The sequence below is a fragment of the Tympanuchus pallidicinctus genome, unplaced genomic scaffold (assembly GCF_026119805.1).
Source record: "Tympanuchus pallidicinctus isolate F22 unplaced genomic scaffold, pur_lepc_1.0 scaffold1, whole genome shotgun sequence".
NCBI lineage: Eukaryota > Metazoa > Chordata > Aves > Galliformes > Phasianidae > Tympanuchus > Tympanuchus pallidicinctus.
This window is the reverse complement of record NW_026294618.1, coordinates 105,842,129-105,864,644: the sequence shown is the minus strand read 5'-3', so window position 1 is coordinate 105,864,644 and position 22,516 is coordinate 105,842,129. Positions and strand designations below refer to the sequence as shown.

Below are 22,516 nucleotides of genomic sequence, written 5' to 3'. Positions count from 1 at the left end.
AAAGGAATGCTGTCACAGGGCTCTTCACCAGGTATTTCGGGTGACAATCACATTGCTGGGCTATTGTTTTTCCAGGGGTGTTTTATGAATAGTCATTCTAAAAATGGTGTGAATCAAGAGATTATTAGTCAGAATGAACAAAGACAAATGAAACTGGTGGTTTCACAGCAATCAGTAGACATTCATGGTACAAGAATTCAACTAACCACCTGTGCAGATTTGTTTCAACCCAAATAAGGAACCACAAGCTTAAGATGAAACATAATTCTTAAGAAATACCCAACACAGCAACCTGTGCTGATTTTTTTTATCAGAGTGTGATAACATCTATTGCCTGAGGAATCTAGGTTGACAGGGAAGAACTCTGTCACTATTTTACAGCAAAACTGATCTACTAATATGAAACATTTTTTTTTAAGTTGCTAGCAATTCACATCTACAGATGTCATCGTTTCTCTTGAACCAAAAGCATCACAGCTTTCTGATCAGTAATACTCACAGTATTTTTTTCAGAATCCCACACCAAATCTTTAAAAGCCAGCTGGGATGGAGTAAGTTTAGGCTGCAAGAAGTAACTTGCTCTGAACTGATTACCTGAAACAAATGCCATTAAGATAGATAGACAGATATCTAAAAAGTCTTTTATGATCTTTATTGCCACAAAATCAATAATGCCCAAAATTCAGATGTGCCTTAAGGTCCATTTAAGCATTTGACAATACTAAAGAGGTTTCTGCTACAAGTACCCTCTAAAATGGGAAGAGCTATTTGGAAAAGTGTTCTGCAGTATTTCATTTTAGAATCACTGTAATTTTTTTTGTCCATTAAGCTACTGACTAGAAACAGTTTCAAATGAAAAGATGAAGAAAACTGAGATGTGTACTATCTTTTGAACTCTCTTCATGGAATATCTGTGAGAAAAAGGGAAGAAGGCTATTCAAATCCATAATTTTCTGCAGTGTCAACAGGAAGAGCGTTCCAAAGTGGAAAATGTTTGAGATTATCAGGGAACTTGTCATTGCCTTCATGTGCTCAGGATTTCACTCAGATAGATTAAATTTATTTGATAAGGTGAAGAAAAAAAACAACCCAACACTTTTAATACATTATTTAACTGGCCAAATACAGCCTGAACAGATTACCAATGACAATAAAGCAATGAAGATTTCATCCTAGTTATGCTGTTGGACTACAGAACTCACTACAGACAGCTGCAGTGCAGTTGCTGTGAGAAAACCTTACCTTGTTCTAAGAGCTGGGAAAGCGTGGACAGACGGAATCCTGCAGGCACTGCTCCCATGGCTGCCAGCATCTCTACTGTGTCACTCTGTAACAGAACAAGTGGCTGTTTGTGTTCCTGCCATCCACTACCAAAGACCTGAAGATTCAGTCACCTAACTCTACTTTGAAGCTGGTTTGATGCAATCCAAGGGAGGACTTTTACTTTGTGTTGTGTATGATCCCAGACAGACTTTTTTTTTATTAAATCCCCCTCCATTATAATGCAGCATTGGTGCAGCCTGTTCACAAAATAAAATCACACCCATGAAAAAGAACTGGTGTTAATTAAAAACAGTGGTCCTTACTGTGACACACAGCACACAGTAGAAGTCAAATCTTGTCTAAAAAATAATTAACATTATAGCAGATTACATTGCTCTGTAGCACAGATGCCTACCTCTGTGATAGCTTTTCTTACAGCACTCCAGTGAGAGTCTGTTCTGGAAGAAAAAAAAGAAATGTTTTTCTTTCAGAACACGTTATTGTCATGAGCACAAAAATCTGAACACTAAATACAAGTTTGCTGCAGTGTCTTGTAAGCTGAAATGTGAGTTGACACATGACCCAACCATATTTTGAGGCAAAAAGAAAAAAAAAAAGACAACACCAAAACAAACAAACAAACCAAACACTCAAAAGATCCTAGCAAAGTAAAAGTGTATCTGCAAATTGAAGTACAATTGAGAAACAGCTGCGGGCTCAGGTTCAACTTGCTGCCAGCCAGAACCTCCAGATCCCTTTCTATGGAGCTGCTCCTCGTCCCCCAGTGTGTACAAAGAGGGCTGCCCCAGCCCAGGTGCACAACCAGCATTTGCTCTTCTTCATGCAGATGCCCTTAAATCTGTCACAATCTTGGGGCAAGGCCTCTCTACCCTCAAGGGGACCAATACTCCTCCCAGTTAACCATCATCCATAAATTTACTTAATATAATGTCCACGTTCCTCTGGAGGAGCAGAAGACTTTAGTTTTGGACAGGAAGAAGAGCTGAAGTTCAGCATGAAAGTCCACTCCAGCTGCTCCTTTGGAACTTTTTGTCAAGACAGGACAGTAAAAAGGACGGTACAAAATAATAATACAAAAGTAAAACCATTAAGCACCTCTCCATTTTTGCTTCTTTAGAGTCTGCCCTGGGACTCCAGTGTCCCCTCTCACTCTCCCCAGTGTGGAATGGCTTTGACCTGTGGGGTGAGGCCCAGGCTCTTGGCAGCCCAGGGCAGGCTGCAGGCTGAGCCTTTGCTCAGCACTGGACAAACGAAGCCAAGGGATGGAGGACAGCAGAGGTACTCCCAGCTCTCACTGCAGGGCAGCACCATGGCATGGGAAAGGCCTCGGCAGCCCCCAGCAGCTGGTGGTTGCTATGAGGGTGGCAGCTGGCCAACTTCATACTAATTTGCCTTTGCATCATTCCATTTACCTTTTTTTAATTTCAGTTCCATCTGCTGTTTCATCCACCACTTCTATGTGTTCATCACTTTCCTCTTGGCTTTCTTCATCTTCATTATGGACCTGTAATTCAGATTCAGAAAGGACGAGTGCTGGCTTTTTTCACAGTTCTGTTCTTCAGAATGTCTTCTCCAACCACAACACGTGTGAATGGCTCAGAAGAGGAGACATTCTGCCCATAACGACTGTCACTGCACAACACTGACCTCAGTTCTGTACCTACAGCAACACATTGGAGTATTCCTACGAAAGCACTCTAAGGTAGAAAAGTTAGTTACCCAGCAAATGCTACGTTGTGAAAAGCACTGTTCCACAGTGTGAAGCTCAGTCTAGCAGGGCTCAGTAGAGCCAAATTGTGTACCCACATTTACATGTCCCTCACAGCTGTCCATGGATACATACCCAAGAATAAACATACTAACACAAGTAAGCCATTAAAAAAGAAAGGGAGGGGGAAACAAAACTTGAAAAATCAGTTTCTGAAAAGGTCTTTTCACATCAAACCACATCATAATCCAGTTTTCATGTGAACTGGCACTTCATACGAATCATGAAAAGCAAGTATCACTCCACTACAGCCTGGAGTCTTCAGAGCTGATCTTTAGTGGCAAAGATGACAGCAGTAAGACACTGCAGTGTGCACATGTAAGCCCTGTGACCAACTGCATGCAGCTCTACAACGATCAGTGTACAGAACGTTACACAGGTGAGACTAGAGCAGAAGAAGGTCGCAGCACACTAACCGCAAGGTAGGTTCTAGGCACGAGGCCTCTCTCCCCTTTTGAGTTCTCAGCTACCCACCAGCCATCCGCCTTCTTATCATGTATAAGCAGGACTTCACCTTTCTTTGCCATTGGGATAGAAGGAGAAAAAAGACAACCAAATATTTCAATGTGATGCCAAACACAATATGAACAACAATTCAATTTTTCCCCACAGGTTGCAGACTAAAACTACAGATTCTGGTGCTACAGAAAGAGGCAAGAAAACACTGAGCTCCAGTAAGGGAAATGCAGACTGGGGAAAGCCTTTCTTCCCAGATCCTTCTGAAACCCAAAAGCATGGGATGTAATTATTGCTACTGTTTAATACAGAATGACCTGCAGTACCAGCATGGCAATAATTTTTTTGCAGAGGCCTGCTTACCATAAATGTGAGGTCCCCTTCCTGCTGTGCATTAAAGTTTCCCACTGCAACGCATTCTTTGACATCAGGATCATCCAACAACTTATCCTCATCTTCCTCATCTGTTTCTTCACTTTCTTCTTCCTCACTACTTTCTCCACTGTCATCAGCACTCTCATCCTCTTCTTTATTTTTGTCCTCTCTTTGAGGATCTTTCTGATGTCCCCCATTCCTACCCAAAATAAATCAAACTTTTAATTCATTTTTTAATTTTTAATAAATCTTTTTGAAATTGCTGTAAAAGCCTTACAACGTGGGCTTCCCTGTGTACAAAAACCTCATTGCAGTCCTTGGCCTGGCCCAAAATGGTGTTTCATCCTTAAGCATACAGACCACAGTACAACCTGCATTATATTTCAGCCATTAACCCAAATCCTCAGAAAGCTGCAGCGAGGCTTTCTTGACTTCATTAATAAAAGAAGCCCCAGAAAAGCCAGCTCTTCTGCCACGTTTTAATAGCTAATCCATGTTTTAATACCTAATAAGGAGGATAAGCCGACTTTGAGGGTCCTTTCCAGTGCTGCATGTAGGATTCTGTTGAAGTACAGATGCTTAGTTTGGGTTACTTACACCGTGTCGTTTGTAGCCGCATTACCCTGATCCAAGATACGATCAAGTTTCTGCAGCTGCTGGGATAGCTTTAGCAATAGCTTTTCTTCTTCTTCTTTCCTCTGGTTATAATTCCCCACTGGTGCAGGCTCATCAGCCTGAGAAAGGAAAATACAACAAATTTACAGTTTCCCTATAAAGATAACTTTACAGACACATCTCATGAGTTTTGATATTCCAGGGCAGTGATGACTCCCTACTTAGTGATATTTTTCTTGCCTTTTGCTTCAACAAGATGAAGTTCCAGGGTATATTTTCAATCTACATTCTCCTCTCCCAATACAATGATAAACATCTTGAAATATATTGGGTCAATGAAGATTTTAGTGCACATAACAAAGCATTAAAAACGTGTTTTTAAATAGTACAAATGAATCTCAGAGATCCCCCAGGTTATGCAGTGCTAGGCATTACTTTTGTCCTGAGGCATCTAAAATTGAAGGAGGTTAGCATTCTCTGAGTATTTACCACAATGTGTTAAGGAGAAGGCCATGAACAAATCTCTATACCTACTTTTTTCAAACTATGAAGAGTGTTTGTATTCTCATCCACCAGTTTCTGCAGCTGCAAACATCTGCATTGAAAGCAAAGACAGGCAGACAGCATTATCTTAAATCTGGCTGACAGGACATTGAAATCATGCAAAATCACTGAAACGTGTATATTTAGATGCCCATACCTTCTCACAGCTGTATGCACACAAAGCTTTACAAAAAACACCAATACAATCCCAAGGAGTACTTCATAAACCAAGTGCTTGGTGTCTCCTTAGAAGCAGGGTTTTAACAAAACTCAGAAGCAGCAGCATCAACAGATTTGGAGCAGAGGGATAAAATGAGACCATCTCCTGGCTCTGACAAGTTTTGGTGACAATCATTCACACAAGAATCCCTGAAGAACAAAGGGAATTTGCAGCATAACTGCTTATTACCTGTGATATGCAAGTTCCCACTTAAAACAACTTCAGCCTTGAGGAATCCAAACAGCCTATGTGCTTACCAATGCTACATCACCTCGCAGGCACCCACTATCCCTCAAACCTAGCACTGGGCAGGGTGCTGAAGGAGCCCATTGCTGCTGCCCTCGCCTAGTACTACTTGGGGGAAAGGTAGGATTGCCACTGCACCACACAAGTTCCTCAGCATCGAACCCCTGCTTTCCATAATGCCCAAAAGACCAGGTAACACTGCATTAAGTAGAGGCTCTGCTGGGCCCCTCACTGCAAGAAAGACATCGAGGCCCTGGAACGTGTTCAAAGGAGGGCAACAAAGCTGGTGAGGGGTCTGGAACACAGGGCTGATGAGGAGAGGCTGAAGGAGCTGGGAATGTTCAGCCTGGAGAAGAGGAGGCTCAGGGGGGACCTCATTGCTCTCTATAACTTCCTGAAGGGAGGCTGTAGTGAGCTGGGGGTCGGCCTCTTCTCTCGTGTCATCAGTGATAGGAGCAGAGGGAATGGCTTCAAGCTACGGCAGGGGAGATTCAGGCTGGACATGAGGAAGTGTTACTTTTCAGAAAGGGTGGTCAGGCACTGCAATGGATGCCCAGGGAGGTGGTGGAGGCACCGAGCCTGGGGGTGTTCAAGGAAAGGCTGGATGTTGTGTTGAGGGACATGGTTTAGTGGGAGCTGTTGGTAAGAGGTGAACAGTTGGACTGGGTGATCTTTTAGGTCTTTTCCAAACTTGGTGATTCTATGATTCTGACTTCCCAGGCTGAAACTCAGCAAAAGACGTGGTTCTGTGTCCTGGCATAGCACAAGTGGAGGCAGGTGACGAGTGGTGTCCCCCAGGGGGTCTGTCTTCGGATGTGTACTTCAACATCTTCATCAGTGACACTGACAGGGAGACTGAGTAACACCAAGCTGAGTGGTGTAGTTGATACAACAGGGAAATGGGTGGCAGGCAGGGGGACCTGGATAGGCTTGAGAGGTGGGCCTGTGTGAACCAAACAAAGCCAAGTGCAATGTTTTGTACCTGGGACAGGGCAATCCCAGATATGCGCAGACTGAGAGAAGTCCTTGAGAACAGCTCTCTGGAAAAGGACTTGGGAGTCCTGGTAAATGAAAAGCTGGACATGAGCCAGCAGTGAACGCTTGCAGCTCAGAAGGTAAACAATGTCCTGGGCTGCATCAACAGAGAGGTGGCAGCAGGGAGAGGATTGTCTCCTCTCTGCTCTGCCCTCCTGAGGCCCCGCCTGCTGTACTGCATCCAGGCCTGGGACCCCCAGCACAAAAAGGATGCGGAGCTGCTGGAGTGGGTCCAGAGGAGGGCCACTAAGATGATCAGAGGGCTGAAGCACCTCTCCTGTGAAGAAAGGCTGAAGGAGGTGAGCTTATTCAGGTTGGAGCAGAGAAGGCTGCCGGGAGACCTCGCTGCAGTGTTACTGTGCCTCAAGGAAACTCATAAGCAGGAGCGGGAGCAACTTTTTACAGTCTGATAGTTTTAGGACAAAGAGGAATGGCTTTAAAGTAAAAGAGGGGAATTTCAGGTTAGGTGTTAAAGCGAATTTTCACACAGAGGTTGTAAGACTGGCACAGGGTGCCCCGAGAACTGAGGATGCCCCATCTCAGGTGGTGCCCACTGTTGGATGGAGCTCTGGGCAGCCAGATCAGGTTGGGGCCGCCAGCTCACGGCAGGGGGTAGGAGCTCAGTGATCGTTAAGGTCCCTTCAAGCCATCTCCAGCACTGAGTCCGCGCACGACCGCTGCTCAAGCCGCCGACGCTTCGGGCTGCGGGTGAGGCCGCGCTCCGCAGGCACCGCCTCACCTTTGCCTCAGGGCCTCTCGCCGCCCGACGGCCGCGCTCGCGCTCTCTACCCGCAGCGCCTCCACCTGCAACACACGAGAAGCGCCGTCAGCTGCCGGAAGGGAAGCCACAACCCCGGCGGCGGAGCGGTTGCTGGTGCCGTACCTGTGCCCGCAGCTCCTGGCTCCGTCGCTGCACTCTCTGCAGCGGGCCGCGCACCCGCCGCCCCGTCATGGTCGCTAGGCAACGGGCAGCGCGGCGCACGAAAATGACGTCACTCCCGGGAGCGCGGCGCGTGCGCACTGGGCACAGGTCCCACGAGGTGCAAGAACGCAGTGCGCGGGGCGCAGGAACGCAGTGCGAGTCCAGCGTACAAACACCCATTTAATGTTCCCGTTCTGCCGCAGCGCGCCGCTCGGTCACCCCCGCGCGGTCCGTCCCACTCGCGTTCTGTCACGCCGAGATTCGTCGCTCGTTACGCGTGTCCCCGTGCCGTGTCCTCACCGACGAGGCGGCGGTGCAATCGGTTCCGGCCGGTGGATCGGCGGCGGTCCGGGGCATCGCCGGGCGGCGGAGACGCAGCGCTCCGATGCACGGCGACGACGAGAGAAGGGCGGTTCACGAGGGGAGGGAACGGGATCGGAGCGGAGGACGGCGGTGCCGGGCTCAGGCCGCCTCCAGCTGCTCCCGGGCGGCGTCCAGGCGGCGCTGCAGGCGGCTCTGTCGCCAGCGGAGGAAGCGGCGGCGGGCGCGAGCGGCCTGCCAGCCTACTAGCACGCCGGCGGCGAAAGCGGCCAGCAGCGCAAAGCGCACGACGCGGGGCTTCAGCGCCTCCAGCGCCATCGGGGTCGCGGGGATGCGCGCTGCGGGCGGCTCCTCCTCTCTCTCCACCTCCCGGCCCGCCTCCGCCTCCCGCTTCCGCCGGCGGGGGCGGGCCCGTTAAATGCCGCGGGGCCGGCGGGAGGGGGAGAAGCGTCTCCCTGGCCATGGCTGAGGCTGCCTCACAGGTAGTGCCCTCGCCTCGGGCTGGGGAGGTGGCAGGGAGCGCAGGGCGGCGTTGCTCCATCTCTGCCTTTGGGTGGGGGAGTCTCCCTGGGATGCCTCCCTCGCCCCCCAGCACCCCGTGACCCGTGTCTCTTCCCCAGGAGCTCCTGCTGGCGGCAGCGTTTGTCTCTGATGCACAGTACAACAGAAATATTCCTTTTAAGACTTCCCCCGAGGCTGTCAGGTAAGGGGGTCTGCAGGGCTCTGCTCCTGCAGGCAGCCTGGGGTTGGGGGGGGGCTGGGGTGCATTCCTTCTGCCGAAGTGCGGTGAGGCAGTGGCACAGCTGCTCAGGGAGTGGTGGGGTCACCATCCCTGCAGGTGACCGTGGTGACCCTAGAGCCGTGGGGATGTGGCGCTGAAGGACGTGGGCAGTGGGGATGGGTTGGGGTTGACTTAACGATCTTAATGATCGAAGTCTTTTCCAACCTCGGTAGTTCTCTGTTGGAGGGAGCCAGCCTGTGTCTGTGGAGCTGTGCTGAGCTGTATGGTGGTGGTGAGGCCAAGGTGGAATGCTGAGAGGCCTTCTTGGGTGGGACTGTGAAGGCTGAATTGAAGCTTTAATGTGTACATTAAATACAACTCAATGCATCTTATAGGAAGACAAATGAAAACTTTTATTTCTTTTCTGGAAGCAGAAACCAAAATGAAGCTATAGAGATTAACAGAGATTGTGAATATGGACAGCTCAGTGCTTGGAAGGAAGTGCTGGAAGGTGGCTGCATGGGGCGTGTATGGCAGGGTTCTGGTAGCCAGGCAGGAGAACAGCCCTGTGCCAGCTGGCGTGGTAATGATGGTAACAGCCCCATGTGCACCAATACTTCAGCTAATCCTAGGAGCTTGTGGTGTCTCTGCTCAGGTGCTTTTTTGCAAGGGCAGTGACTGCTAGAAGCAAGAAGTCACCGAAAGCTTGTTAATTGGCAGTTAGGCAAATGAAATTCCCAAAACCAAAGCTATTTTGCCTGCAATATTGACTCTCCTGATTAGCTGCTCTTACAACATTGGTCGCACTTTTAATTCTCTTAGCTCAGCTACTGAAGCTTCATGAGTTTTGTACTGCCTAAGTATGTTAACTCTGAATAGCTGAAGTGAGTGGGTTTTACGTGGTGGTGTCTTAGTGCTGTTGTTAAGGACCTATGTTGTCATTCACTTTATCACCTGCTTTGTACCTTTGGGGTGATGACTGGGCAGGTGAGATGATTACCTGGCAACACAGGCATCCTATATATTAGCAGAGAAACCCCGTGCTCTTTCTGTGGATGTGCTCCAAAATGAACCACTATTACGTGCTCCTGTGGAAGACTGAGAGCCTGATGTGTTCAAGGTTAATATCAGCAGTCACCAGAGGCTTTGCTAGAGGGGACAGAATACTACTTGACTTGTGTGTGTACATAGAAAAGCTTACTCTGACAGAAACTTTGGAACACTTCCCTGTTCTATCTATGCTGATGTACCCTTCTTTCTTTACTGTTTGGGCAGTGTGTGCTGTTTTTCCAAGACAGACTTGCTGACCACATGGGTACATACACTGAACCCCTTACTTATAGTGCCACTGCCTTCTCTCTACAGGCTTTATTATCTCTATAACCACTGGTTTATGCGAACAGCCACCTATATCTTCATCTTTCTCAACCTCTCCCTGGCAATGTTTGAAGAACCTGCTGTGTATCCACTCCCTTTCCTGGTGAGTTTCCAGGCAGTGCACAAGTGATAATGCAGCTACTATTGTGTTGGCTCAGTGGTGTATTTCATGCTTGAGACAAGTTACCAAGGTGTAAAGAGATGCTCGCTGCTGATCTTCCTGTTCATACTTCCCATATGCTGGAATGGGGTCAAAAATGGGCATAAAAACTAGATATGGTCCTGTGGACATCCCCAATGGCTGATGTGATTAGGCAGTGTCACACTGCTCCCTTCCACACTTTCAGCCTTTATCCTTTTTCTCTGCACCAGTCACTGTGATTGATGTACTCCTCAAATCCTAACCAAATACAAAGTGACTGGTTCTAACCTGTGCTTAGCAGGGAATTTCACAAAGGAAGCCTAAAACTGTTTTCATATGTGAGCTTGTAGAACAGCCAGCAGCAAAACTCACTGGCAGAACTTCTATATGAACCCTATATATTTATTTTCTCACCTGCACCTCAGCCTGAGAATCGTTATCGGTATGGAGAGGACTAGCATTGCTTTTGTTAGTCCTGACAGGAGTCTCTTCTGTCTGCAGGCCACTTCTTTAGTGGAGGTGTTGTGCCTTCTGGTGTTCTTTGGCCGACTGATGCATTTTGCAAAAATCACCCGTCGTAATGTATTTTGGAAGGATACCAAGAACATCTGCATCATGGTTGCAATCCTGGTGAGTTAGGTCTTGAGATCACGAGGGTTGAGCTGGGCTATGTGGAGGCAGCTTTTTGTTCTTCCTGTGTCTCTTCTGGGATCTGCTGCACCAAGGGCCATGGCCAAACCAATTGGCTCATCAGCCTGTTCTCACAGACATGTTGTATGTGCATCTGGCTTGTCTAGATGGTGAAGATAATTGGATTAGCTCATACAGTTTCTGATTTTGTTCCTGTGCATTTTCATCCTTTCTTCTACAGCTATCTCTGACTGATTTGGCCATATATGGGGCCCTCAGGATATACAACATAAAGAGTGTTCGATGGTCCAGAATAGTGAGGCCCATCTTCCTGGTCAACTTCGCAGAGAGTCGCCAGGTAAGGAATGGATCTCATGGGAATTACTGCTTCTGGACAGCATGCTGCTTTCTGAGAACCAAGGGAACATGTAGTAGAATGTAGAATAGCAGGATTCTGACTCATTGAAGTGACTTTCTCTGAGGTGACCTGGAGCAAGATTTTGAGACAGAGAAAAGGGTGCATTCACAAGGATGCTGCTTGGGCACAGTGCAAGGTACTGCAAAGCATCTTCCTAAGTTTGGACAGCAGCAACCCAGTCCACAGAGCCCTGAACATGCTTGAGACTGAAACCAGAGCATCTTGCCATACACAGTGCTGTCTTGTCATCTTTGTTAAAGACTGGCACCATGTGGAGGAAAGAATAATGTTTCTCATAAGCTCAGCCTATGGGCTCTGATTCCTACAGCTTGTATGGAAGACCAATGTCTGTTTGCAAGCAGTTAGTTGCTACTCTCAGAAGTAGTAAATGCAAGCAGTGTGTATAAGTATGTACAAGAAAACTGTTTCTTCTTGAGACTGGGGCCAGGTTACTTATTTCTGGAAGCCTCCTAGGCAAACAAGCACAAATGTTGCACAGTTCCCCAGACTGAGCTCGTGGTCCAGATGGATGGTTTGGACTCTGTTCCCTACTGTCACAGGGAGATCTTTGCCCTGCTACCCAAGACTATTCTGTTCTGATTTGCAAATAAACTGTTACACTGTGGAAGCCTGCAGGAGGGAGCAGCTGAACTCTCAAGCTTGGAGCATATTTAGTGCCCTGGAGTGACGGACTTCTGTCTCTGACCAGTCCTTTAGAGCAACAGCACTTCAGTGATGCCTGGGGCTGTCTGTTCCTTGCTTAACTAAGTTCACTATGCAACATAAGCTGGGAGGATGAAGAGGAAAGCTCTGGTACTCTTGCACAGGTTTGCCTGAGTAGCAGGGCTTGCCTCTTGTTATCCAAGGCAAACATGCAAGGGTAGGAAGAACTCATGCAGTCAGAATCTTTCCTTCTAGGCAACAGACAAGGCCCTGTGTCCCACTGTGCCTGTCCCTGTGTAGGTGTTCTGTTCTGATAGAATGGTGATAGGAAAAGTGCTTCTAAACACTTCCTTTGTTCATGACAGATACGAAGAGCCTTCCGCAGCATCCGCAATACACTGCCAGAGATCACCTATGTCTTCTTGCTCTTCATGTTTAGCCTTCTCATGTTCTCCCTCATGGCTCTGAAGCTGTTTGGTGAGAGGTGTGAAAACATTTTTTGTTTGGTTGTTGTTGTTGTTCAGAGTAAGGGGGGATGAATGGCTTCGATTCCTCCTGAACAGAATGGATCTGGCAACTCCAGATGATTTCTGCTAAAGACAAAGTGCTGATACCTGTAGTTGCTGGAGTGGGATATGGTCTCTGTGCTTGACACCAGGTTGTTGTCTTCTTCCTAGGAACCTCCAGACAGCAGAAGGCTTGCCATATTTTAGAGACTACCTAGAAATTGTGTTTGACCTCTATGTGTTGGTGACGACTGCAAACAGCCCGGATGTCATGTATGTATGCTGAGCTTGCAGTCTTTGTGTTGCAAATGCTGGTGTCCTGCTCCTAGTGTAAGGGAAAAATAACTGCGTTGTGCTACGAAGCTGTGATCAGCATCTCTGGCAGGTGACATCACTCACTAGGCCCATTTAGGGAATAAGGAGGGGGGAGAGGGGAGCAGGGAAGAGTCTTCTAACGCTACCTACTGATGAGATAAACTCTGCTTGTTCTGCTGCTGTATTTTTCTCAGCTTCCTATCCCTCTGGCACTAGGTAACCAAGAAGTATCTTGATGCAACAACTAGACCTGAACGCTCACACTCAGCTATCTGAGCACTGTCTTTTGTGCATCCTGGCAAGGTCTTAGGTTAAACAGTTGTGCAAAGCAATGTCTTCCAGAGTAGAAATGGGGCTCTCACTTCTCCAGCTTGTAGGATTTTCAAGAGTTGTTACCCATCTGTTTTATAGAAGGCCTCTGAACCACAGTCTGAGGTCTGACCTCGCAGGTTGGGAGGACTTCTTTAAAAGATGCACTGAAAGTAAAGCTTTCCAAAAGATCCATCAGCTGAGTAAGGCATTGATCTAAGAGACAAATCCCCTAGCTCTTTGATTAGAACACTTTCATTAAAAAGGAAGCGTGCTCTAGTGATTGGATGTCTCTTATCTCATGATGTTTGCAGGGATATGTATGCAGACTTTCATAACCTGCACAGCTGTGTTAAAGAGGCTTGGACTTCTGATCCTCACTTGTTCTGAGTTGTTACTGTTTCATCAGGAAAGATGGGATTGAGGGTGGAGTGGGGCTCATTTGTGTGCTGGAGATGTACTGAACAGAACTGGAGTGTTATGGGGACCCCAGGTATTTAAATGGTGAAATACAGATTGTTCTCCTAGGGAACCTAAGCAGAAGTGCAGTGAGGGACTCTGAAGCCAATAACTCACCAGTATGACTGAGACCTCACCTCAAGACTCGGTGTGTCTGAACTTAGTCATGCTGACAGAAGTTTAATTATGCTTTCTTTTCTGTGTCAAATGAGTGAGGGACCAATTAAACACAGGATTCAAACTTGGTGGAATTAAACTTTTGTAACTTAATACGCAGAGTTCTTGGTTTTTCCTTTTCTTTTTTTCCCCTCCAGGCTGTCTCACCTGGCTATCCAAAACATTCTACAAATCATCAGGAAGATGGTTTGGTTTTATTTCCTTGTCTGCTCAGCAAGTAATTTCTCTTCTCTCTAGGATGCCAGCATTTGACTTCAGCTCGTGGTGTGCCCTGTTCTTCATTGCCTTTGTCATCGTCAACACTTACATCTTCATGTCACTCTTCCTGGCTGTTGTGTATAACAATTACAAAAAACACCTGAAGGTAATAAGTGGAGAGGTGAAGTGTGATCACCAGCTACCTGCTGTTCTGTATAACCTTGCATGGGGGCCATCTGGCCTTCCCTTGGGAGGCTTCTGCAAGATGTGGAGAAGGTGAACAGCTTCTCCTGAATAAACATGTAGCTTCCAGCCTATACTTGTCTGCTTTTCATACAGTGGAGATTACTGCTAATTCTAAGTATATGAAAATGAAATGCTCTATTCTGGTGTGTTTGAAACAGGTAGGAGGTGCATGTCTGTCATGTCTGTTAGAGGATTAGTTCTAGGAAAGAAACCACTGCTTCTATGCAGACTGTTTTCAGGTGGCTGTAAGTACACAGCACGCTTTTTCTGCCACCACATGGATTCTTGGAGCAAGAGAAATGTGAAGGAAGGTTGAAGTAATCTGAACTCTTGTTTCTTCTGCACCAGATGAATAGGCACAGTTTGGATAGGTGTGATCAAAGGATGAGAGCTGGAAATTCCTGTGTGCCCCATGAGGGGATTGACCCTCCTACCCAGTAAGCAGTCTGCTAGGATGTTTCCCAAGGTTATGAGCTTCTTTAGTCTGCTTATAATCTTGTACAGAAAAAGATCTCCACCCTTGATGTCAGCAGTATTCCCTTATAGATGGCAAATGTGTGTGGACATATCCTCTTTCCTTCTGTGACCGGCAGGCATGCAAATCCTGTGATCTTTGGGAGATATTGCCTCATCTCCTTCCTGTTAGATACCATCCTTTGTCTTCCCTTCCGTTTGTTTCAATGCATCTCCCAACAGAAAGCAATCCAGTGATCCCTCCAGAGGCCTGTGGTCGCCTGTTAAATGGCATTTCTCATCACCCCATCAGTTCTGCTCTACGTCATGTCTAGTAAGAGAAACAAGCTTGGAGTGACAGGTCTCTGTGCTAGGGAAATAAGGTAAACCAAGAAGGGGAAAGTGTGACTGAAGCTGCCTGAATCTTCTCATTCTTTCTAGAATGAGATCCGTACACTTGCTTACATGAAGCGCCGCAAGATGATAGAGGCCTTCAACCTCCTGAAGGAAGAAGAGGGAACGCAGTTTGTGGTTAGAGAAGCCCAGTGGAAGCAGCTTGTCAAGCTGGTGGCTCCTGATATCAGCAACTCCCACAGAGAGTTGCTGCTACGCATCTCAGATGATGAGCAGAAGGGTTTCATAGGTGAGCAGTGGGGCGCTCTGTGCACATGGACTGGGGAGGAGCCTGGGATCAGGAGCCTGGTTCCAGGGTTCTGCTACTGGGACTCATGTTATGTAATGGATTGAGAGGGGCTTACTTCCCTCTCTGGATTACTGAGGTCCTGAAAGGCTGTTGTTTGTGCCTGTGCTGTATGCTGTGGGCAGTTCTTCATGGCCATTTGTCATCGGGCCAAGTTCCCTATGAAGAAAGATTCTTCCTCTTCTCAGCACAGGACAAAGACCACTTCCCTTGTTAGCAGATTCCTCCAAATAATACAGCACATATTCTGTTAGAGCCACTTGCTTTGTGTTGTCTGGAGACAGAATACTGGGAGGGATGGGCCAGTCTCATCATGCTAGATCATTAAAGGTTTTTGTTGGCTTTTGGCCTCACTTTAAGCCAGTCTGTCAGGAGTGGGGCAGAGGAACTGCTTGAACACTGAATTCTACCTGTTTTGTGGTGGATATCTCTTTGGGCTTGTGCTTTGCAGAGGTACTGAGTCCAGATTGCTACAACTTACATGCACATAGATTTGCCAGACAGGTCTGTCTTTAAATGACAGTGGACTGATGTTTAGTGCTCTCTCCCTGCTGCAGACAAGAAGTCCTTTGTACAGCTGGCAGATCTGCTCAACATCCAAGTGATTGCCCTGAAAATACGCAGCCATCCATTGGGGCAGTGGATGCCTCGTGTATACAAATCAGCAGTGAGTCAGTTCCTGCGCAGCGTGGTTAGGCACAGGTAAGTCTGTGTTGGTGGAGCAAGCAGCTCCTAACATGTAAAACACTGCAGAACACTACTGTTGTAAGTAAATACTCTGCTGGGTGTCATGATGAAAAGTGCAAACTCTATTCAAGCAAACTAATTTTGAAAATGTTCTGTAAATTAATTGCTTTTAGACTACCTTTGCTAGGTATGGAGAGAGTAGGCTTGGATGTTGGTGGTTCTGTGCCTCTTCCAATCCCACTTGCTCTTCTATAGGTGCTGAGTGTAAATAGCTTTCCCTGAAAGCAGGGAGTGCTTTATGGCCTGTCTGGAAGGACCAGGCTACAGGCTTTACTCCAGTAAAGTGGCTGGATGTGGCTCTGGGCAGCCTGGTCTGGTGGTTGGTGATCCTGCACACAGAAGGGGGGTTGAAATTAGGTGATCATTGTGGTCCTTCTAAACCCAGGCCGTTCCTATGATTTTATGACAGCGATGATTGTAAGTCAGCAGTCTGCTGTAAATCTGCATTGTATTGTTTCACCAGCTTTTATTAAATTGGTGCTGTGAGCTGCTAGTGCTCTGCTTCACATCTGAGTCTTCCCAGAGATGCAGAAGTTATTGAGGTTGGAAGGGACTTCCAGAGATAGTCAGGTGTAACCTCCCTGCTCCAAGCAGGGTCAGATAGAGTAGGCTACTCAAGGTTTTGTCCAGTTGAATTTTGAACATATGCTAGGAGAAACTCCACAACCTCTGTGCAGCCTGTTCCAGTGTTTAAAACTGAGGACGGTCAAAAAGAAGGGAGAAGAAGCTTTCTTGTTTAAATGAGATTTCCTGTATTTCAATTTGTGCCTATTGCCTCTTGTGCTTTCACTGGATACCACTGAGAAGAGTCTGGCTCCATCTCTACACCCTCCTATCAGGTATTTATGCACATTAACACTTCCTCCCCAACCTTTCTCCCCTTCAGGCTGAACATCACCAGGTCTTTTAGTGCTGTGTCAGGTTACTCTACTCTTCACTCTCTTTTCGTGCTCCTTTGCTGTACTAGCTCCAGTAGGTTCCAGTCCAGCCCAGATCCTGCCACAGCACTCAAATGAGGCCTTTGGCGTTCATGACCTGTTCACAGCTCTTCCACCGAGGTAGTCCAGGATGCTGTTGGTCAGCTTTGCCACCAGGGTGCATTGCTGGCTCATGGTCGACAAGCAGAGCAAGACACCCCTCCCTCCCTTCCTCCATGCATCACCAGCGAGGCGCTCTGCAGTGCTGCTTTTCAGTTGCTCTGTGCCCAGTCTGCCCGGCTGCCTTCCTCCTGGCCTTCACCAATAGCAGGACTTGGCATTTCCGTTTGAATATGATGAGGCTTCTCTCCATCCACTTTCCCAGCTTATTCAGTTCCATCTAATTGTAGCACACCATCTCCTCTCAGTTTTATTTGTCCAGTTCTTCTTGATAAATGCTGCTAGACTCGGTGGAAATCCAGCTGTAATAAATTTCTGAGAGCTTAACTCTGAAAGTACTGACAGTGGTGTACCTTGAAGGCTGTGTAATGTGCTAGACTCAACTCCACAGTAACTTCCCAAAATGCAGGTTTTGCAGAAGCTGATGAGTAATTGCCTAAATTGTAATGTTAGAGAAAGGAGGCAAAGAACTCCTGAAGTAACTGATTTTTACCTTCTTGAGAGTGGTGAGCTGACTGTTTTTGTTTTGTTGTTTTTCCACTCTGCTTGCAGGGGATTTGTTTGGACTTACGATGTGATCATACTAATAAATGCAATCTTCATTGCTCTGGATGAGGAAAGCCCTTATATTTCTTATGCAGAGTGGGTCTTCCTTGCTTTATATATAATTGAGATACTCCTGAAAGTATACACATATGAACCAAGGGCATTCTTTGGCAAAAATCAGTTCTGGAACTGGTGAGTATGCATTTCAGTGAGATCTTTGTGTTCAGTTTGTCAAGAAGTGAAAGTCTGAGGGAATAGGCTTCCAGACAACTCATGTTCTAGGATGCAGTTAAAATGAGTTTATGCATGAGAGGACAGTGTACTCATTCCTGTCTTACAGACTGCTGTTCTCTGGCCCTCTGCTAGCTCCAGTCAAATGTGACTGCAGTTCATGAAAGTAGTGGCTGGGCAGGGGAAAGTATTTTGCTAAATAAAGCTTTCCCACCTTCCTCTGTTGCAAATAACCCTGAGAGGAAGCAGGGCTGTCTGCCACACAGAAGTAGTGACCCTTCTTCCTCTCATGTATGTCATGTGGGAGCTTAAGTGCCCATTCTGTGTTGCCCACAAATCTAACAGCACTGCCTTCCCTCATGCTAGGTTTGATACCCTCATCATCATTGCTGCCTTGACTGCAACGATACTCAATACCACCCTGAAATCGAGTAAGTGCAGCTTGAGCAGCCTGCATGCATCTAGGAGACTCAGTGGTTTTGAGTTGTCTTTTGCCATCATCTTGGTCTTGGGAGGCTTTTTGGCAGGATAATGGAATTCCTATAGGGTTTCTAAGAACTAAGTTCTTCCCCTTCCCCCACTAACTTAAAAAAAAAAAAAAAAAAAAAAAAAACCTATTGTGGTTTTTTTTAAGTGTTTAATGAGGTCCTAGCACGTGCTTACATTTGTAAGAGTTTACATGCTTATTTTTCAGAAGATATATATTTTTTTTTTTCCTTTTCTCAGCCACGAAATATAACAGTCAACAGATCCTGGACATTGTCTTCATATTAAGGGTCCTCAGGCTAATAAGGATTGTTGACAGCATACAAAGGTGATGAACAGAATGGGGGTATGTTTGTGGGGCAAGCTGGATCAGGCTGGCAGAAACAGTGCTTTAAGCTGCTCTGTAGGGTTGCTTTAGATTGATCATGGCAATTCAAGAAAACATCCTGAGGCCTTGTCTCAACTTGCCTGGGATGAACCCAGCTGCTGCAACCTCTCTGTGGCAATAAGTAAGGATATGTGGTGGAGCTCATGCTGGATGGGATGTGATAAGTAAGCATGAGATTTAAAAATAAAAATAAAAATAAAAAAAAGCCTCCCCGCAGTAGAAGTTATCATGAATCATTTGCTGCAGGTTCCGAGTCATCATGAACACACTGATAAACATCGTGCCAACCATGCTGACATTTGGAGGGCTGACTCTGGTAAGGAAACCTGGTATCTTAGCTCAGAGCATTCAGTTCAGCAGGGATGTGTCTCACACACACCTGGTTTTCAAGAGAATGAATGCAAATGTTTAGGTGTTGAGCCACTGAAACTCAGTGTACATTTGGTTCTTAGTTATGGCACATCTTCACATGTGCAAAGTGGTTGGGTTACTGCTAGTTGCCAGGTCAGAAATTGCCAGGACATTATGTCTTCCACGGGGCAGCAAAGATGTTCTGTGCAGTCTAGGCTTTGGATGCTACAGGGAATCAAATTATGGTTTGGGCGAGAAGCTGGATGAGAACACTTATTTTCTAAAATCACTTTTTAGAAATAGGTTTTCCTCCGGGTTTGAGAATGTTTCTTTTGTGTATTTGGTCTGCAGTCCTGGGCAGGAATAAGTCATGTAGTTGCTTAGTTGCTTTTGAGGGGGCTGAATATATTAGACTGTGCTTTTCTTTCACAGCCTGTATCAGTAAAAACTGAAAAGTAAAGCCTGCTGGAGCTTTTAAACCTGCCATGGGGCTTTCTGTTCAGTGAAGAGGCCTGTAATGGTGTTTCTCTTCCCAGGTTGTATACTGTATATTTGCTATAATTGGTATGGAGTTATTCCATGGGAAAATCCAGTTCTTCCCTGCAAACTCAAATGCTCCTTATGCTTTGGAATGTGGAAACCCAGCTCTCAAGGATTCTTTGTTTGCCCGTGGAAAATACTGCAAGAACAACTTCAACAACTTTGCATCTTCCTTCATTGTTCTGATGGAACTTACTGTAGTCAACCAGTGGCACGATATCCTTTTTTGTAGTGGAATGTACAAATGAGGACTTGTTATTCCTTTATTCCTGAATGCTACTGCTAGGAAGTAGTATTTGATCCCTCCCTCAGCACTACTTAAGAGCAAGATCTTCACCTTTAACAATTTTGCCCTTAATTCCCTTTATACTTTTTGCCAACGGATTTGCCAACGTGACTGCTCAGCCTGCAAAGCTTTATTTCATCGCCTTCCACATTGTGATGGTTATAATTATTGTCAAGTAAGATTTTTGGCTTTCTCTTATCCTTAGTGGAGTGAAGAGGGGCTCTGACTCTTGCCAAGGCAGTGTTTATGATCCGATCCCAAGATTATGTGTGGTGTGCTGCTCTGACATGCGTCCTGCCCTTCTCTTTGAAGAGCCTCTTGCAAACGTTCTTAACTCCACGGAGTGGTGCTCTGCCTTAGAGCTCATCTCCAGCAGACGTTGCCATAAGCCCTCAGTACCCAGAGCTGGGCTATGAGCCTGTCTAATCAGAGCAGTTGATGTCTGAAGCTGGAGGGTTTCCAGTAAGGGAAAGCTGCTATGTGATTCTACTTCTCATTTCTTTCAGCATCTTTGTGTCATTCATCTTGGAAGCTTTCTTTGTGGAGTACTCCCTAGAGAAGAGTGAAGTGGAGACAGCCATTGAGCAGAAAATCCAGGAGCTGGGAATGGGAGTTCAAGAGTAAGCAAGCCCCCTCAAACAGCAGTGCTGGGTGTGGTTGGCTTGGCAACTCCAGTGAGAGCAGTGGGACGGCAGGAGGTGCTTCCTCCCATCTCTGGGTGTGAACTGAGACTCTTCTTCCTTGTCACAAAGATCTTGCTAATCTGTTGGGACCTTAAACGTCTTGGTCTAAGGATGGTAGTAGAAAGTAACTTGCTTTCCCCTTGTAGGTGGGAACGCAGTGAGCTCTGCCTCACTGAGCTTTTCTAGATTTAGACTGTCATCTGGGGGCAGGAGATGCTGGAGACTAACAGCATGACTGTGATGCTTGCCTTGTCCAAGAGAATGCATTGCTGGTGTGTATATGTGGGCCTGTAGAGTGACCTCTGATCTTTCTTGTGTAGGGAGGCGCTCCAGGATGAACAACTCCTTGATAACATGGAGAGTGCTGACAATGACCTTGAGGGGGAAGGTGGAACAAAGGCACAGCCTAAAGGGCTGGTGTTTAAAATTGCCTCCAAACGTAAGTGTTGCCCTACAGGTTCTTTCAGGGGTATGGTGACTGCTGCTGTTATGTCTTATTTTTTTTGTTTAGAAGGCCAAGGTTCTGAACTGTCCCTGTTAGTTGCCCTGTCTCTGAGGAAGTTCCCAAGCACTTCTGCTTTCCTTGAGCCATAAAAACAGCTAAAACTTGGCTAGCATTGTGCTGAGAACTGTGGATTCTGCTGTTTCTTTTTACTTCTGGAGCAGCTTTTTCTTCCTCTCTCTTACAGTGTGTGCTTGTCTTCAGTAGCCAGTCTGTGGAGACACTGCCTTGGTGGCTGAGATCTTGCTACTGCCAAGAAGCCTGTCTTCTTTCCTTCCTCAATGCACTCCGTACTCCTCCTGGCTTAGATCATGGGGTGACTATCCACTGCTTTCCTCTAGCTTAGTGCCTGTTTTTTTTCTTCCACTAGATTTCTTGCTGCATCTTAGCAGCTCCTGTAGCCCATGCTTCTCACTTTCCCAGTTGGTTGGGATCACAAATCTGGTGAAGGAAATGTGGGAATAGAAGTGCATGAATTCTTAAAATAAGAGTCTATTCTTCACAAGTGCTCAAAGTGTTGAAAAGCAGACTAAAATATCAGTAAATATCAATGAGGCATTTGTTTTCTTGCCTCTGTAGTGTGAAACGCGGGGAGCAGCCTTTAAGTAAGAGGTCTATTGAGGCAGGTGCTTATGCTAGAAAAATAGACATGAATGCTTACAGTGACTCTTCTGCCACCTCCAGGGTACAGGACAGTTGATGCTCTGCTTCAGCGTATGTTTGAGGCAGAGATACCTCTTGAAGATGAAGGACCTTCTTTTGAAGAGATCTTAAACTTGTCCCCTGCCGCTGCTGTACCTGGTGATCTTACTTCTGAAAGAGCTGTGTAACTCAGGGTAAAAACACAGTGGTTGACAAGGAGGAGCTAATCCTCAGCTGCACAGGTCTCCAGCACATTTTCTGGCTGCCTGCCTTCAGTCACTGTGGTCAGGTACATCATGGATGAGATTAAACAGTTGAAGGGGCAGCTGATGCAGGAAATGGCACTGTTACGTGAAGGAGCTTTATCTTGTGTAAAGTCTTACGTGAATGTGGAAACTGGAAATGCTATCACAGGAGAGCAGATGGAGGGTTTTGTGTATCTGGCCGTGCAAGTCAAGAGCAGTATTCAATATGTTATGAAGTACCTATTCCTTATAACTGGAATCTTGTATTACAGCACTTTTATAAGCGTATATGGAGCAAAGTAAGCTGCATTAAATGGTTCTTGTTAGTACACTAAATTTAGCAGTTAATCATTGACATCCGTTATTGTTTAATGATGGGAGGAGGCTGGGTATGCTGTGTGATGAACTGCTAACTTACACAGAGCACTTGATGATGACCTATGTTCATCAGTAACCTGAGAGCTGAAGACAGAGGCTAGGATCCTTATACAAGTACAGAAGGGTGACCATTGAGCTCCAACCCCCCACCAGCTCAGGCTGCCCAGGGCCCACCCAACCTGGCCTTGGGCACCTCCAGGCTCTGGGCAGCACTGCCAGGGCCTTGTTGAACCTCAATAGGTTCTCCAAGGCCTGCTTGCTTGCTCAGATCCCCTTGGGTAGCATCCCTTCCTCT

General features: G+C 46.5%; 3 protein-coding genes across 6 annotated transcripts in view; 1 reads left to right on the top strand and 2 right to left on the bottom strand.

Moving 5' to 3' along the window:
* The window catches only part of NPHP1 (nephrocystin 1), a 19,682-nt gene extending 11,852 nt beyond the window's left edge, over window positions 1-7,830 (bottom strand). The window contains exons 1-10 of one of the 4 annotated variants that reach the window (XM_052679975.1): window positions 7,426-7,830; window positions 7,282-7,346; window positions 5,033-5,093; window positions 4,481-4,617; window positions 3,872-4,082; window positions 3,469-3,570; window positions 2,697-2,788; window positions 1,679-1,721; window positions 1,243-1,327; window positions 500-594 (exon numbers count right to left, since the gene is read on the bottom strand). In XM_052679975.1, coding sequence (XP_052535935.1) covers window positions 500-594; window positions 1,243-1,327; window positions 1,679-1,721; window positions 2,697-2,788; window positions 3,469-3,570; window positions 3,872-4,082; window positions 4,481-4,617; window positions 5,033-5,093; window positions 7,282-7,346; window positions 7,426-7,644 — 1,110 coding nt within the window. In that variant the 5' untranslated portion in view covers window positions 7,645-7,830. The remainder of the gene's footprint in view (window positions 1-499; window positions 595-1,242; window positions 1,328-1,678; window positions 1,722-2,696; window positions 2,789-3,468; window positions 3,571-3,871; window positions 4,083-4,480; window positions 4,618-5,032; window positions 5,094-7,281; window positions 7,347-7,425) is intronic. The other 3 variants (XM_052679969.1, XM_052679951.1, XM_052679958.1) reach the window with 3 other exon arrangements.
* MTLN (mitoregulin) lies at window positions 7,628-8,151 on the bottom strand. Its single transcript, XM_052680096.1, has one exon. The coding sequence runs from the start codon at window positions 8,101-8,103 to the stop codon at window positions 7,927-7,929; it is 177 nt and encodes a 58-aa protein (XP_052536056.1). The 5' UTR covers window positions 8,104-8,151; the 3' UTR covers window positions 7,628-7,926.
* Window positions 8,145-22,516, top strand: LOC128079057 (uncharacterized). Its single transcript, XM_052679938.1, has 19 exons — window positions 8,145-8,267; window positions 8,406-8,488; window positions 9,872-9,986; window positions 10,527-10,655; window positions 10,897-11,013; window positions 12,102-12,220; window positions 12,414-12,515; window positions 13,740-13,866; window positions 14,841-15,042; window positions 15,657-15,801; window positions 17,496-17,681; window positions 18,087-18,151; window positions 18,447-18,534; window positions 18,841-18,910; window positions 19,482-19,701; window positions 19,856-19,946; window positions 20,278-20,391; window positions 20,775-20,893; window positions 21,641-22,516. Exons 1-19 carry the CDS (start codon window positions 8,247-8,249, stop codon window positions 21,784-21,786), a joined length of 2,259 nt encoding a protein of 752 aa, XP_052535898.1. The 5' UTR covers window positions 8,145-8,246; the 3' UTR covers window positions 21,787-22,516.

What these genes read in the sequence shown, in the direction of transcription:
- MTLN (XM_052680096.1), bottom strand. Translation starts at nt 8,103, where the DNA reads ATGGCGCTGGAGGCGCTGAAGCCCCGCGTCGTGCGCTTTGCGCTGCTG.
- LOC128079057 (XM_052679938.1), top strand. Translation starts at nt 8,247, where the DNA reads ATGGCTGAGGCTGCCTCACAG. An exon ending in ACTTCCCCCGAGGCTGTCAG is followed by an intron (nt 8,489 to 9,871) that starts GTAAGGGGGTCT and finishes TTCTCTCTACAG; the next exon opens with GCTTTATTATCTCTATAACC. An exon ending in CGCAGCGTGGTTAGGCACAG is followed by an intron (nt 15,802 to 17,495) that starts GTAAGTCTGTGT and finishes CTCTGCTTGCAG; the next exon opens with GGGATTTGTTTGGACTTACG.